The sequence below is a fragment of the Neolamprologus multifasciatus genome, chromosome 8 (assembly GCF_963576455.1).
Source record: "Neolamprologus multifasciatus chromosome 8, fNeoMul1.2, whole genome shotgun sequence".
NCBI lineage: Eukaryota > Metazoa > Chordata > Actinopteri > Cichliformes > Cichlidae > Neolamprologus > Neolamprologus multifasciatus.
The window spans coordinates 11,472,479-11,486,816 of NC_140446.1; the positions used below are offsets into that span (position 1 = coordinate 11,472,479).

Consider the following 14,338-nt stretch of genomic DNA (forward strand, 5'->3'; position numbering starts at 1 on the left):
TGTCTGTAAAGAATGTTAACTTGCCTTCTTGCTGTTTTGTTAAATGTTAATTTTCGACTTTTGATAAAGCAGAATAATTTTCAAATGAAATGTACTCTTAGCAATGAACATGGTCTATACACTTTCTCTTGTTCAGTATTACTGGGTTAACTTCAGGTTAGTGTGAGGAATGTCCTTGTCAGCTACCGTACCGTAGTGACAACACGGCAAAGCACTTTGGTCCGACTCCGGCTGTGGTTGAGCTGCTAGCTTGGCTGTAAAGTAGCTCTCGAGTTTGTAGTAGATGCGGGCAGTCAAGTTCTGACAAATAAATTGACGTAAGTTTCTCTCAAGGCCATATTTATCTTTTTTGGGCTGAGTTTTAAGGCGCCCAGTGGTCCTTTTTGTTAAAACATGCTAACTGGGGTGGTGGCTGTTGGCTAGCTTGCAATCTGGTCCATTTGTGCACCGGAATTAAATAGCCCGGCGTTAGCTCGGGATTTAAAAACGAGTAGCAGCGTGTATGAGAGGTTAATTTAGCATTAAAACAAATAGAATGAGATCATGACCAGTAGAAGAGTCTGCTCTAACAAAGTTATTAACCGACAAAAGCTAACGCTACGGTTTCTGACACATGATTGCTAAATGCTAATAAAAGCTAACTACATGTTATGTTAGCTTGCCTAAAAGGGGCTTAACGATAGTTTAATTTAGAGGATAACTACATTCATTTCATTGTGATAATTAACATATAACTGCACAACCGTATTCGAAAGCTAGATTTATGTATAGACGATTAAGTTACTGCCAATATCCTGAGGCACTCTGGAAAGTAAGAATATTCGAGATATAAATGCGAATTTTGGGTTATTAATAAGCCAGTATTATATATTTTAGGGACTGAGATATGATGTAATTGGTTTAGTGGAGTCTGTTCTGCTGTCCAGGATTTGGAATTTGAACACCTGTAGAGGAAGATGAGGCTGAAAGAGATCCAGAGGACTGCCCACCAGGCGTGGAGTCCTGCCGGGCACCATCCTATATACTTGGCCTTGGGAACAGCAGCACAACAGCTTGATGCTTCTTTCAACACCACAGCTGCTATAGAGATATTTGAGATGGATTTTTCTGACCCCTCTCTGGACATGCAGCTCAAAGGGTCGTTGGCAACTACAAACAGGTAACGTAAAGAAGAGATAAATGATGACCACACAAGACCACACATTCATGGCAAGAGTATAAGCCACTGATTGTTTTCACACAGCCCATATCAGCAACCATGGAAAAGTTATACCACATTATGCCAGTTTGATATGATTCTTGGCTCCCTGATTGATTTAAGTTAGTTTTATCACAACCTGCAGACAGTGACTGTCACAGAAGGGACACTTCATGTTGTGACTTGCCCATAAATTCCTTACACTGATAAAACTGAATGTTTTCAAATGGTTGTATCAACAAGTAAATTCAGGCCTGCCAGTTAATTTGATACCACATAGATAAAACTAGTGCAATCTTAAAATAAACTTTTATTTTATTTTTAGTCTACATTATTAAATTAATGTAGCTCATTTGCTATCTTTTTAATTGTTCTCACATCTTGCTTTAGACTCATTCTTCCATTTTTTTTTTTAATTTTTTGAGATATTTAGTGTAGTTATTTGTTCAGAAGACAGCATGTTAAAGAAATAAAGCATATAACCTTTGTAGTATGCAGTCTATCACTGGGTGCTAATAACTTCCTATGTCATTTATAGGTTGCATAGTATAGTGTGGGTAAATTTTGGAAGTGGAGCAGATGGTACTGGAGGAAGGCTGGTTGGTGGTAGTGAAAATGGAACACTGACTGTCTATGATCCAGAGGCAATAATGAACTCCAGTGGGGAGGCTGTAGTGGGACAATCTGACAAACATACAGGACCTGTCCGAGCATTAGATTTCAACCATTTTCAGGTAAATAGAAACCTGCTGGTGATTTCCTTTGTCATTCAAAGACAGTCTGTACAGACGTCCCTCTGTGTTAATTTTTAGAGTAACCTCCTTGCGTCAGGAGCAAATGATTCAGAGATATACATCTGGGATCTAAACAACTTCAGCAGTCCTATGACTCCAGGAGCAAAGACACAGGTGAGTACATGATGGGATCACGTGGTTTGTCATGGTGTTGAAATCTCATTCTCTTCTAAACCAATGTGTTTAACCAGTCAAACCACAATTCCCCAGTAAGTAGGTTTTGACTTTTTTTTCTTTTTTTTGCCTTTATAGTTTTAATATCGGTGAGAAACAATGAAATCACAAGGATATTTTATTTGTGGTTGTATAGTTATATAATACTTGCTTGCTAAGGAGTAAAATTAAGCCTTGGTGTCTATACGTCTTACCAACATTTGGGTATAACCTTGTTCTCCTCAATATCAAGGTAGCTGAATAAAAACATGTCTGCACAGGCTGTCTATATTTCATGGGAGTCCTTGCTGTTAGAATAAGCCATGGTTACATGATATTTCCATAACAGAAACAAACAGTGTTTGCATGGCATTTGCATTCCTGGGTGTAATGATTGTGAAGTTCTGGCTAATACTGATGTTTTTCACATAGCACTTTTACCACTGGAAGCATTCCAAGTCTATGGCAATCAACATGACTAGTGTCACCCAGTACTTATGTTTTGCTCATATGTCAAACCGTCCCTATATGCATATAATTATGAGGGATCTGTTGTAGTAAGACTCACAGGTAGACTTGTTTTTGTTTTAGACTAACAATTCTTGTTTTTTCTTTTCTTTTTCAGCCTGCTGAAGATATCAGTGTAGTCTCATGGAACCGGCAGGTTCAGCACATCCTGGCCTCTGCTAACCCCAGCGGGAAAGCAGTTGTCTGGGACCTGAGAAAGAACGAGCCGATCATCAAGATCAGTGATCATAGCAACAGGGTTGGTGGCTTAAATAAAGTCCAGAGTTCCTTCTGTAAAAGTAATAAAATCATGTGAACAAGTCAAAAAGGCTCATCTATCATTTTAAAGCAACACGTGTTGTCTGAAACAAGACTATTTGTAGAATGCAAAATCCCATTTTTATCCTGTTTTGCTCTGGATGCTCAGTAATTTGACTCATTTGTTAGGCAAAAATGGAGATTTTAATGTTGCATCCTGTAGAAATGAACTCTCATATTTTTAACTCTTTACTTTTATGTGATTTCAGATGCACTGTTCAGGAATGCTCTGGCACCCTGATGTGGCCACTCAGTTGGTCTTGGCCTCTGAAGATGACAGACTGCCAGTGATCCAGATGTGGGACCTCCGCTTTGCCACATCACCTCTTAAAGTACTCGAGAACCATACAAGGGGAATTTTGTCTATATCCTGGAGCCAGGCTGACTCTGAGCTCCTGCTTAGTAGTGCTAAAGACAATCGGATCCTTTGCTGGAATCCAAACACAGGAGAGGTACATGATCAGGGATTCTGCAAGTGTTTGGCAAGCCTCTAAGCTACTGAGCTATTCCACCTTATTAGGTTAATGTTTCCCTTAGAGGTTTTACACATATAAACCAGCTGTTAAAGACTATAATTTTCAAAGTTAAAAAAAACCCCAGGCAAATATTATGACGTAATATCATTTTGCCTTTTAAGCTAGCATCCATCCACTTATGGGATAAACTACAATTGATCCTTAGTTGGTAGGCTAAATGACTGCTGTGTGTGAAAAGGTTAACCTTCATTTCATGATTTACCCTGATATAACCTTGAAGCAGGAATGAAGCTCCCTAGAGTCTGTCTTTCCTTTCTCACTGACTGCAGAGCTGCAGCAATACAGCACCACTGTTGCATCTGTGACACATAATTAGCTAAGTACCTAATATACAACTCCCCAACCTACCTCACCCTCAAGCTAGTTGGAGCTGCTCTGGTAACTTTGTGGCAAGAATCCTGTGTATTATGAGTGAATAAGCCCTCATTGTTGTTACCTATATTTGTTCCTCCAATCATGAAAGCTGTGTCTTCTATTCAGGTGATCTATGAGCTTCCAACAACTAACCAGTGGTGCTTTGATGTGGAGTGGTGCCCCAGGAATCCAGCGCTGCTTTCAACGGCATCATTTGATGGGAGAATCACTGTTTACTCTGTGATGGGAGGGAGCTTGAAGGCTCAGCAGCAGAGCACAGCTGAAAGAGTAATGTTTGCTCTGTTTTTAAAAGATTTTGAATTTAACTGTGTGTGTATGTACGGTTTTATTTGTTTAAACCGTGTCTGACCTCCATTGTTTGTCCACAAGATGGTGCCCATGTAAAGCACTTAATATTGACTTATAAACACATGTTGTACATTAAGTCTGAAAGATGGCTATATCATAGTTGAAAGCTATCACACTTATTCATTAAAATGGTTGATTGATCATCAGCTGTTAAAAATTGCTACAAATATTAATCAGTTTCACAACAGAAATATTGATGTGTTTAAATGTCTTGTTTGTCTGCTTGGTCTATGAACTATTTATCAAAATAGCTGCAGTCAGTTAATTGTTTCAGCATATTTGTTTCAATATTTTTTATGTTTTATTTAACAGATATCCTCCTCATTTGACACAATGGATCCCTTTGGTACAGGGCAGGTGCTGCCTCCTTTGCAAGTTCCTCAGCCTCAAGTGCAGGATACCATAGTTCCTCCTCTCAAGAAGCCACCCAAGTGGGTGCGCAGGCCAGTGGGAGCTTCCTTTGCTGTAAGTGCAGCATTTAATGTTTTTGTAGCAATTTTCTTCCATTAAAAACAACAGAAGAATTATCTTCATATATGATCTGTTTTTGTTTCTTAGTTTGGTGGAAAGCTGATCACATTTGAGAATCCCAAGCTGCCTCCAGTCCAGAGCCCCCAACCCGTCCCTAGACAAGTGTTTGTGAGCCAAGTTTCCACAGAGACGGAGTTCCTACAGCGCTCTAGGGAGCTGCAGACAGCGCTGCAGTCAGGTTCCTTCAACAGTTACTGCCAGGCTAAGATTCAGAGCGCCAAGTCAGATGCTGAGCAGGACATATGGAAGTTCCTTCTGGTTCGCCATCCAGCTACTAAGACCTAATGTTAAATCTGTCAGTCAGTTTTGGGTGTTATTATCCTGTATGCTGATTCACTCTTTTAATTTACAGGTTAATTTTGAGGATGAAGCCCGTATTAAATTCCTTAAACTTTTGGGGTTTAGCAAGGATGAATTGGAAAGAAAGGTATCATGGCTCTTACTTAACTGTAGCTAGTCACTGATATTTAACATTAACTTTAAAATTTCTTTGAATGCACTGGATCTCTAAATCATATCACATACTTCCTGTTGTGCTTATTCAGATTTCAAAATGTCTGGGGAAGAATTTCCAACCCAATGGACATGGAGTGGATGCCAAAGATCTGGCAGAAAAGATGCAGCGACTCTCCACTGAGGTCAGCACTTCTGCAAATGTACGGTATCTATTTTCAAGCTGTGTGTCTCCTGTTCCATTTAAAACACTCTTTGTTATTTCCAGAGGTCTGATGAAGCAGCTGAAGCTAGAACTTCAGGTTCTGTGTCACCAGCAGATTTTTTCAGCCAGACCCCAAAGGAAAACTCTAACTTTCAGATCCCAGTGTCATGTGGTAAAATTTCTCCTCTGAAAATCTACTGTTATCTGATATTTACTTGCGATTTTATGATCGCATTGATTATCTCCTTCTGTTTTTAAGACACCGATGGTTTGATAAGTCAGGCGCTGTTGGTTGGTAACTTTGAGGGAGCTGTGGATCTGTGTCTGAATGATGGTCGCTACGCTGAAGCAATCCTGCTTTCTATAAGCGGAGGAGAAGAACTGCTGAAGAAAACTCAACAGAAATACCTAAGCAAACAAAAGAATAGCATCTCAATGGTAAGATTATGATTAATAGTGGTCCAGCTCATACAACCACAATGAAATGAATGTTTTTCCTGAATGTATACCTAATGTGTTTGTTCCAACTGCAGCTTATATCATCAGTGGTGACCCAAAACTGGAAAGACATAGTCCAAAGCTGTGAGCTGGACAACTGGAAGGAAGCTCTCGCTGCTCTCCTGACCTATGCTCACCCTGAAGACTTTGCTCGCCTGTGCGGTGAGTATCCACCTTATTCATACCAAATCTACCTGTGCTCATGGTATCTGTTCTAATTTCAGTCCCTCTATTCAAAAAAAAAAAAAAATTTTCTTTTATTCATCATGGTAGATACACTGGGAAGCCGGTTGGAGTGTGAGGGTACAGAGAAGCGTTGCCTGCAGGCATGTCTGTGTTACATCTGCTCTGGAAACATTGAGAAGCTAGTGGAATGCTGGGCCTTGCATAGAGACTGCTCTTCTCCTCTTGGTCTAGAGGTATAATCTTAATATTTCTTCTAATCTGCCTCTAGCAATGATGAACAAACTCTTCTGCTTATTTGAGCAAAGTTTTAATTAGTTGCTGTGCGCTTACTGGGATGATTCGGGGGTGAAAAATAGTTACAGTTACCTGCCAGCGAAGAATCTATTAGTCTAAAGGCATTTATGTGTGTTTCAGGATTTGGTTGAGAAAGTCATGATGCTGCGAAAGTCCATTGAACGTCTCCGTAATTGTGAGGTGGCGGTCCAAAGCCCAGTCCTGGCTGAGAAGCTAACCTGTTATGCTGGCATACTGGCTGCAGAGGGTAGCTTGACCACTGCCCTGAGCTACCTGCCTGAGAACTCAGACCAAGTAAAATAGCTATAAATGATTTAATTATTAATGGCACAATTCATTTTTCTTTGCTTTGTTTGATTTTTAATAACTGCATCTGCATGTTTGTCCAATTTTGACTTGTCAGGCTGGGATCGTGATGCTAAGAAACAGGCTGTTTCACGCTCAGGGAGAGGCTCCTGTCCAACAGCAACCTCCAAACACCTTCAACAGAGCCAGTGCAAAGCCCACTCCTGCTGCTCCAACTCCTGCATCAAAAGCACAGTTTACGGTATCAGTTTGTTAGCAACACAATGAATAATAAATATATTTTCCAAAATGAATTTATATTTAATTTGTATTCATTTGTATTTTATTTAGAGTCATTACCAGCCCTCTCCTGCTGCTCAGATGACTGCACAACAGCAGCCTCCTTTGCCATCGGTTTTTACCCCTCAAACTCCTCCAACCAACCCTGGGCCTGGTCTACCACCTTCTTCTCATGTACTTCCACCCAGTACGACCCGCCCTGCCCTGAGACCCTCCTACCCCCAACATCCTGCTGTGGCTCCAGGTTTGACCATTTGTAGAATATTTGAATTTATTTGTATTTTTTGCCCTTTTTTGTTTCTTGATATTATGACAATCATTTGTGGCTTTTCCCAGGTTTCCTTCCTCACCAGCCATTCCAGCCTCAGTCACCGTCCACTGCTGGACCTCCAGCGTTTCCACCTCCAGGTCCTTCTATGCCAGCTGCTACCTTATCAGGGCCTCAACTGCCACCTTCATCGTCAGCTGCTGGAGGCCTACCCCCCATGCCCAGCCCCGGGGTGCCACCAACAAGCTTCATGCCACCTACCTCCTCAGGCTTTGCACCACCTGGCTCCCAGCCTGGAGCCCCGGTTCCAGTGTACCCAGGAAGCCTTCACAACCAGGGTACTGCACCTCCGTCTGTTCCCTATGCTCCTCCCGGATCTGGATACCCACAGGGTGGACCTGGAGCTCCTGCTGCAAAGCCCTTCCCAGCTCCAGTGGTGGCTCCTCCTCCTACTGGTATGAGATCACAGCTACATTGTTTCCTGACACCGTTCCACATTTTTTTAGTCATGAATTTAAAGAAAGAAATTACAGAGGTCAGCAGGAATGTATTGCTCGTGGTGATTTACATCTGTTCCGCTGTCACTCCTTTTTGACTTGCAGGATACTTTCCCTGGCTGAATTCCCAGTGTGACAACCAAGGTGACAGGGTTAGGGCTGGATATGGAATAAGGGAGGATCAAACAATCCATTCAAGAACCAGAAAAAAAAATATCTGTGCAAAACAATATAGTATCCCTAAATTAACCTCAAAATTAATATGCGTTGGTTTGCAATCCATGCAGATCTTCTCCATTTGTCTGGTTTCTTGATGATTGTTTGTGTTACCCTATATTGAAGGGAAATGTAAAGACTTACCTGGTGTATTTTTAATATGTGAGCTCTAAATGAATTTTCCAGACTCAGACAAGACTGTAGATGATTCTGTGTCAGTCAATTAAAGATGACGCGCATATATATACATTGCTATTTGAAATTAAAGCATAAGTAGGACATTTTTAAACACTTGCAGCTGCTACATAATTAACCTGAAATAGACTCAGTATGATATTCATAGAATTTTTCTTTCTGTGTTTTTGCCTTTGAGTGAATGACGCTGCCTGAAAATTTGCTTGTTTGTTTCTGCATAAACTGCCAAATCTGTATGGCTTGACTTGCAGTGTTTTTACCACCTGGTCCCAAAGAGATTGTCTCTTGTAGACAATCCTTGGTTGCTTGAGTGTATCTAAACAACAAATGTTAGTAGTTCCTTAATAATTATCATTATTCTTCTGATTCAGGACCTCAAGAAGGCTGGAATGACCCACCTACAGTGCGAGGTGGACCCAGGAAGAAGAAGGTAAGCCTGCATTTCTTACTGTCAAAATACTGTTCTGCTGTATGCTAGCAAATGTAGTAAAAGCAGCTATATTGTTGTGCGGCACCACGTTCCTTTGAGGAGAGCATTGTTATTCTCTCGAGAGCTCACTAAACTAAACTAGCAGACTTTCTTAGTTTAGTTCACCCTTATTGAAAACTCAAGCACATTCACATTAAGCACTTCTTTCTTGCACACAAGAAAGGCAGATGAATTTATGTTACACCAACAGTTTAGCAAAAATGTAACAAATGTGTCATTTATTGATATACCAAAACTAAACTGCTTGGTTCGTTGTTTTTTTTCCTCACTCATTATAATATACTTTGTTGTATATTCAGGTTCCTGATAACTATACTCCACCAGCCCCCATCACAGCACCTGTGATGAGATTCCCAGTGGAGGCTGCTCAGCCCCATGACAACACCCAGGTACCCCCTGGAGCCCCTCAAGAACCCAGCGTACAGGTTGGTGTCGAACGAGGGGGCTGTTTTGTGAATTCTCAACAGTAACACCTTGTAACCTTATATTTCTGTGCTTGTGTTATTCAGCTCCTCCAGCAGCTCCCATCAGAGAAGGTGCAGCAGAAAGAAATCCCTCCTGAGCACATGGTTCTCAAGTCCACCTTTGACAGCCTGGTGCAGCGCTGCCAGCTAGCTGCAGGAGACCCAGTAAGTTCCACAGTCTGTAGCCGTGTCTAGGTTTCACAGTTTTTCTAGTGCAAATGGTTTTGTTGATTGAAACAAAATTATTTTGTTATTGGATACAAAGTGACAAGAAGTGTTTCTCTTTCAGCAAACTAAAAGAAAACTTGATGATGCTGCCAAGCGCTTGGGGCACCTGTATGATAAGCTGAGAGAGCAGTCGGTAAGGATCAGAAGTGATCAGATTCAGAAATTATTTTTAAAAAACTGACAGAAAAACTTTACTTTAAAAAGCTGCTTTTAAATGATACAGTGCAGTTAGAAATGCATTGTGTACTTAAACAGAATTTGAGGTAAAAGTTGATAAATCTCAATATCACTTTGTCTTTCTTGATATTCCCTTTTTGTCTGCTTAAAATTTTGTTGTGAGGGTAAAACCACCGAGTTTCTTCTCACTATGTAGCAATGACTTAAAAAGATCAAATGCTGTTTACATATTAACCTGCCAAAACCACAAAAACAAAAAGCAGGTGTGTTTCTATGGGTGACATGTTTGCACCATTTCTGTTTTGACCACCACAAATAAAATTCAGCTGACTCTTGTTGCATTAATAGATATCACACACTCAACCTCAGAAAAAAGGACATAAAACCTGCATGATGAGCTAAGCCTTGTCAAGGGCCACCACTGTCATAGCAATGCTTTGTTTATAATTCTAAGTAGGGATGGGTACCGGTATCCGGTGCCATCATGGCACCGGTTCTGACATAAACGGTAGTAACCAGACCGAAAAGCAGCGCGCATTTCGGTGCTTTATTTCGGTGCTTTTTTTTCCTGAGCTGTGATACACTTTCTTCTTCCTTACATTTCTATTGGCGGTTGGCAAACAACTGAAAGGTGCATTACCGCCACCAACTGGTATGGAATGATACACTTTAGATTCTAGCCAATCATTTTACGTTTCGAGGATAGTAGGCGGGTCCAGGTACGTACGTTCTTTTAGAGCAGAGCTACAGATTAAAAATGCCCAAGGCAAAGCGGTCAAAAGTCTGGCTGTACTTCACAGCAAAAGATGCAAACTCAGCAGCCTGCAACAAGTGCTTTAAGCTGATACTGTCAAAGGAGGTCACACTTTAAATCCGATGAACCTAGCCCTGCCAGTGTAGCAGAAATGATGATGGCAGCAGCAGCCGTTCTTCTCTGCGTGAGTAGCTTAATGTTGTTCGTGTGTAATTTACGTTGAGTAAGCTAACCGCGTTATTAAATTAATGCATGTAACGTGAACTAGCAAACACCATCATAGCTACATGCGGCTGTCTTCTTGTTTGATGTCAGATACTCCCTTCACCCTGGCCAAAAAGGCTAAAATGACCGAAGAAAAAGTGGAAAACAGCTAAACATGAGAGGTTTTTGGACAAAGTTTGTGTTTTTTCCATTGTTTAAGCACTGCTTCCAGCCCAGAGTGATACCATATATGCCCTATACCTGCAGAAAAGACTAACATTGTTATCTTTTTACAAAAAAACAGCTGAACATGAGAGGTTTTTGGACCAATTTTGTGTTTTCCATTCTTTAAGCACCGGTTTGGGCACCGTTTAAGCACCGGCACCGTTTCAAAAGTACCGGTTTGGCACCGGTATCGGATAAAACCTAAACGATACCCATCCCTAATTCTAAGTCGGCGCTGTACAGTGGAGGTGCACTGCATTACCTGAAATAAAAAAATGCTTTTGTCAATTTAAGAATAAATGTTTATGGGTATATACAATAAAATATTAGGTCTTTAAAAGGTTTGAGTTAAATGAACATGCCACACACTTAAGGTCACCTATTTAAAGACCAAAGAAAATGTTTAAACCATGGTGTACTCACTACACTGACAATATGAAACGTACCAGGATCTGTTTAATCCATCTCAGCAGGTAATTGTGTTAACCTGCTAACCTGCCAAGTGCTTAACGTTACCTTGAATTTTTAAAGTACAATTTTTTTTTACAACAGATCTAAAAGCTAGAGTGCATGTCAGACATCAGGATGAAGTTGTAAACCTGATATTTTTACTTGTTATGACTTAAAAAAAATAACACTGTAGGACCCAGGACATGCTCTACTTGAATCCAATGGCAACTAAGGGCTCAGCCAGTAAAAAAGCATAGTCTTTGTGAAGTTAGCTGAGAAAATGATCAGTCTTAGTTCATTATATGTATTTGTAACTAAGCAAGCGTCAATTTGAGTTTACTGATGTAATTGTTGCTATCAGTGGGCACTCGAGAGGCTCTAGGTAGAATGCAATACAAAGAAATAAAGTAGTAAAACAAGACAAACTATGCATTTACAGTGTCCAGTAAATGGAGATAAAACCAGAATTAAGTATGCAGTACAAACTAAACAGTTTCCATAAGCACACCAGTAAACAGATGTCAGCGATCTACAGGGATAACATCTGTTTACAACACAATTGCTATTAATAGTTTTAACATGAAAAAGGATCATAGATAAATGTTAATGTTCCTTCACTTAAATCATATTTATTCAACATCATCGCACTCTGCATTTTTCTTCAGTCATCCACCTGCAGACACCTAATGCTCCCACCCGGGGGGGGGGGGGGGGGGGGGTCGTCACGTCACAGTTTAAGAACTACTGTGTTTACCATGCTGAAGAAGTGGGAGGAAAAAGAAAATATAGAACTTGAGATTTGCCGTTTTTTGTGACTTAAGCTGCAACAGTAAATTTGATTTTTCACAGTTTTCTCACATAGTACAGTAAAAACTGTAAACATAATATAATTTCCCTACTGTCTCTCAGCTCTCTCACAACATCCTGAGCGGACTCCATGAGATCAGTCGCTGTGTGGCCAGCCAGAACTACCAGCGGGGTTTGGAGGTCCACACTCAGGTGGTCAGCAGCAGCAACTTCAGTGAGATCTCCGCCTTCATGCCGATCCTCAAAGTGGTCATGACTATTGCCAACAAGCTGGGCGTGTAACCTCCAGGTTCACCACCAACCAGACTTCAGTGTTACCATATTGTTGTATATGTATTTATTTCTTTTTGGCCTGATGACTTGCGTCAATAATGAGAATAATGGCTGATAATATTACAGATCGTGGTCTTCATCACTCCGTACAGTTTCCTTGCCAGAAGACTTGCCTGATTTGGGCAGTGAGGTTGGTTTTTGTAGAGAGTTGTCGATGTTGCTGTGATAATTTTACAAAACAAAACAAGAAAGAGAAAAAAAAGTTGAATGTATTCCAAAATTTGTGATTCTGTGTACATCCAAGAGTTGATGTAATATACGAAGCAAGTGGTGCAAAGTCTGAATTGAGGTAGTTTACAAAGTGGTGCATTTTCATATTCCATATTACACTGCACACCAGTGCATATATAAGTCCAGTTCAGCATTAGAAACAAACATCTTTGACTATGAACTCTCATCTCCAAAGATCAGACTAAAAATCATGAAAATAAAACCTGGGTTGCACTTACTATCCACCCTGTCGGTGTTCTTTGTGTGAGGGAGGAACAGGCTGACACGCTTTACTCAGTGTGTATAATTTTACAACAACAACAACAAGCATCAACACATTTAAACACTGTAACATAGATCTTACTGTTCTCTACACTTGCTGTAATAGATTGTTTCCAGTTCATTGTGCCATGTGTGTTTTTGGGCCAAAGTACTGCAGAAGAATGTCATAGAGTGATTGTCAAGTTTTGCTGTTTTATTTCCTCTTCCACACTTTATTAGCACTGGTACAATATTTCCTGATAGCTTGTGTGAACGACTGAAGTTTTTTTGCTTCAGTATGCATGTTAACTACTTCCCCTATTGCTCACAGGGCAGCTTGTAAAACAAAAGTACACAATTTTATGTTAAACTGAATATGAACTAACATCCCCTCTGTGTTAGCCACTCCTTCTGTTAAAGATACACTATTCCTCTTTATCCAGGCCACATCCTATCCTTTCATAACCTAAAGTTCCCATTTTTAAATCATACAAGTTTTAGATCAGATCATAATAATGATATGACTTAAAGGATTTGACAAAACAAAGATCTTAAGAGTTGTGTAGCTGAACATGAAACTTTATAGTTTGGTGTGTTGTGGCAGCAGAAGGCAGTGAAGTGCCTCAGTGTGCCCATTGTGGTTGCACAGATATTTATACAATCCATGTTGCTTACTTTATTCATTTCGGTATCCTTTTTGCAAATAAAATTTCACTTAAAAGGTTGCACGTTTCTAAACATTAACTGTCTCCTTGTTCATATTCAATACAATTTTTTGTCCTTTTTCTAATGATGCCTGTAAGGGAGGTCATTTGCCTGTTGCACCAACCCTCTGCATGACTTCCTTCACTACATCCAAGAACTTGTGTGGTCTTCTTTTTCCCTTATTGTCTGGCAGCTCCCGCTTCAACATCCTTTATCCAGTATATCCACTATCCCTCTTTGTCTCCAAACTCTTAAACCGGAGCTGTCTCTCCTCATCACCCCCAGTGAACATCTTTAACATCTTCAGCTCTGCCTCCTGTCTCCAAACCATTCTCCATAGCTCGTCATTCTACTATCTTGTAAAGCTTTCCTTTCACTCCTGCCGCTGTCCTTCTGCTGCAAATTACCTTTAATACTCATCTCCACCCAGTCCACCTTGTCTGCATTCTCTTGCACACACTTCATTGCTTTGGAGGGTTGATGCTAAGTATATAAACCTCTCTTCCATACTGTCACTAGAGATCACAATGTCACTGGTACAGACATCTAATAAGGCAATGACATTGTGGTTTAGCAAAACAGTTGAACTCTGATCTCTTTAATGGTGATCTCCTCACTCCATCTATCTTATTCAAAGTATCCACAGTCACAGGCCGGCTGAAACCTATCCCAGCTGTCATTGGACAAAAAGCAGGGTTCACCTTGGACAGGTCACCAATCCATTGCAGGGCTAACACTTACAGGGACAGAGAGCTACTCACGCTCACATTCACAACTACAGCCAATTTAAAATCAATTACCCTCACCTCATGAATGTCTTTGTACAATAGTAGGATGCCAGAGTACCCAGACTGAGCCCACAGAGAAAGAGAA

General features: G+C 40.5%; 1 protein-coding gene across 2 annotated transcripts; it reads left to right on the forward strand.

Annotated features, from left to right (window-relative positions):
• Positions 1–56: 56 nt before the first annotated feature.
• Positions 57–12,738, forward strand: sec31b (SEC31 homolog B, COPII coat complex component). Of its 2 annotated transcripts, XM_085169464.1 has the most exons (25): positions 57–317; positions 927–1,159; positions 1,737–1,932; positions 2,011–2,106; positions 2,771–2,911; positions 3,180–3,422; positions 3,987–4,148; positions 4,542–4,694; positions 4,788–5,018; positions 5,113–5,187; positions 5,306–5,398; positions 5,482–5,590; positions 5,678–5,856; positions 5,952–6,078; positions 6,190–6,335; positions 6,517–6,690; positions 6,800–6,943; positions 7,033–7,225; positions 7,318–7,704; positions 7,852–7,890; positions 8,529–8,587; positions 8,947–9,072; positions 9,157–9,276; positions 9,401–9,472; positions 12,059–12,738. In XM_085169464.1, exons 2-25 carry the CDS (start codon positions 957–959, stop codon positions 12,236–12,238), a joined length of 3,648 nt encoding a protein of 1,215 aa, XP_085025590.1. In that variant the 5' UTR covers positions 57–317; positions 927–956; the 3' UTR covers positions 12,239–12,738. The 2 variants fall into 2 exon arrangements, with proteins under 2 accessions (XP_085025590.1, XP_085025591.1); XM_085169465.1 differs by lacking the exon at positions 7,852–7,890.
• Positions 12,739–14,338: the final 1,600 nt, after the last annotated feature.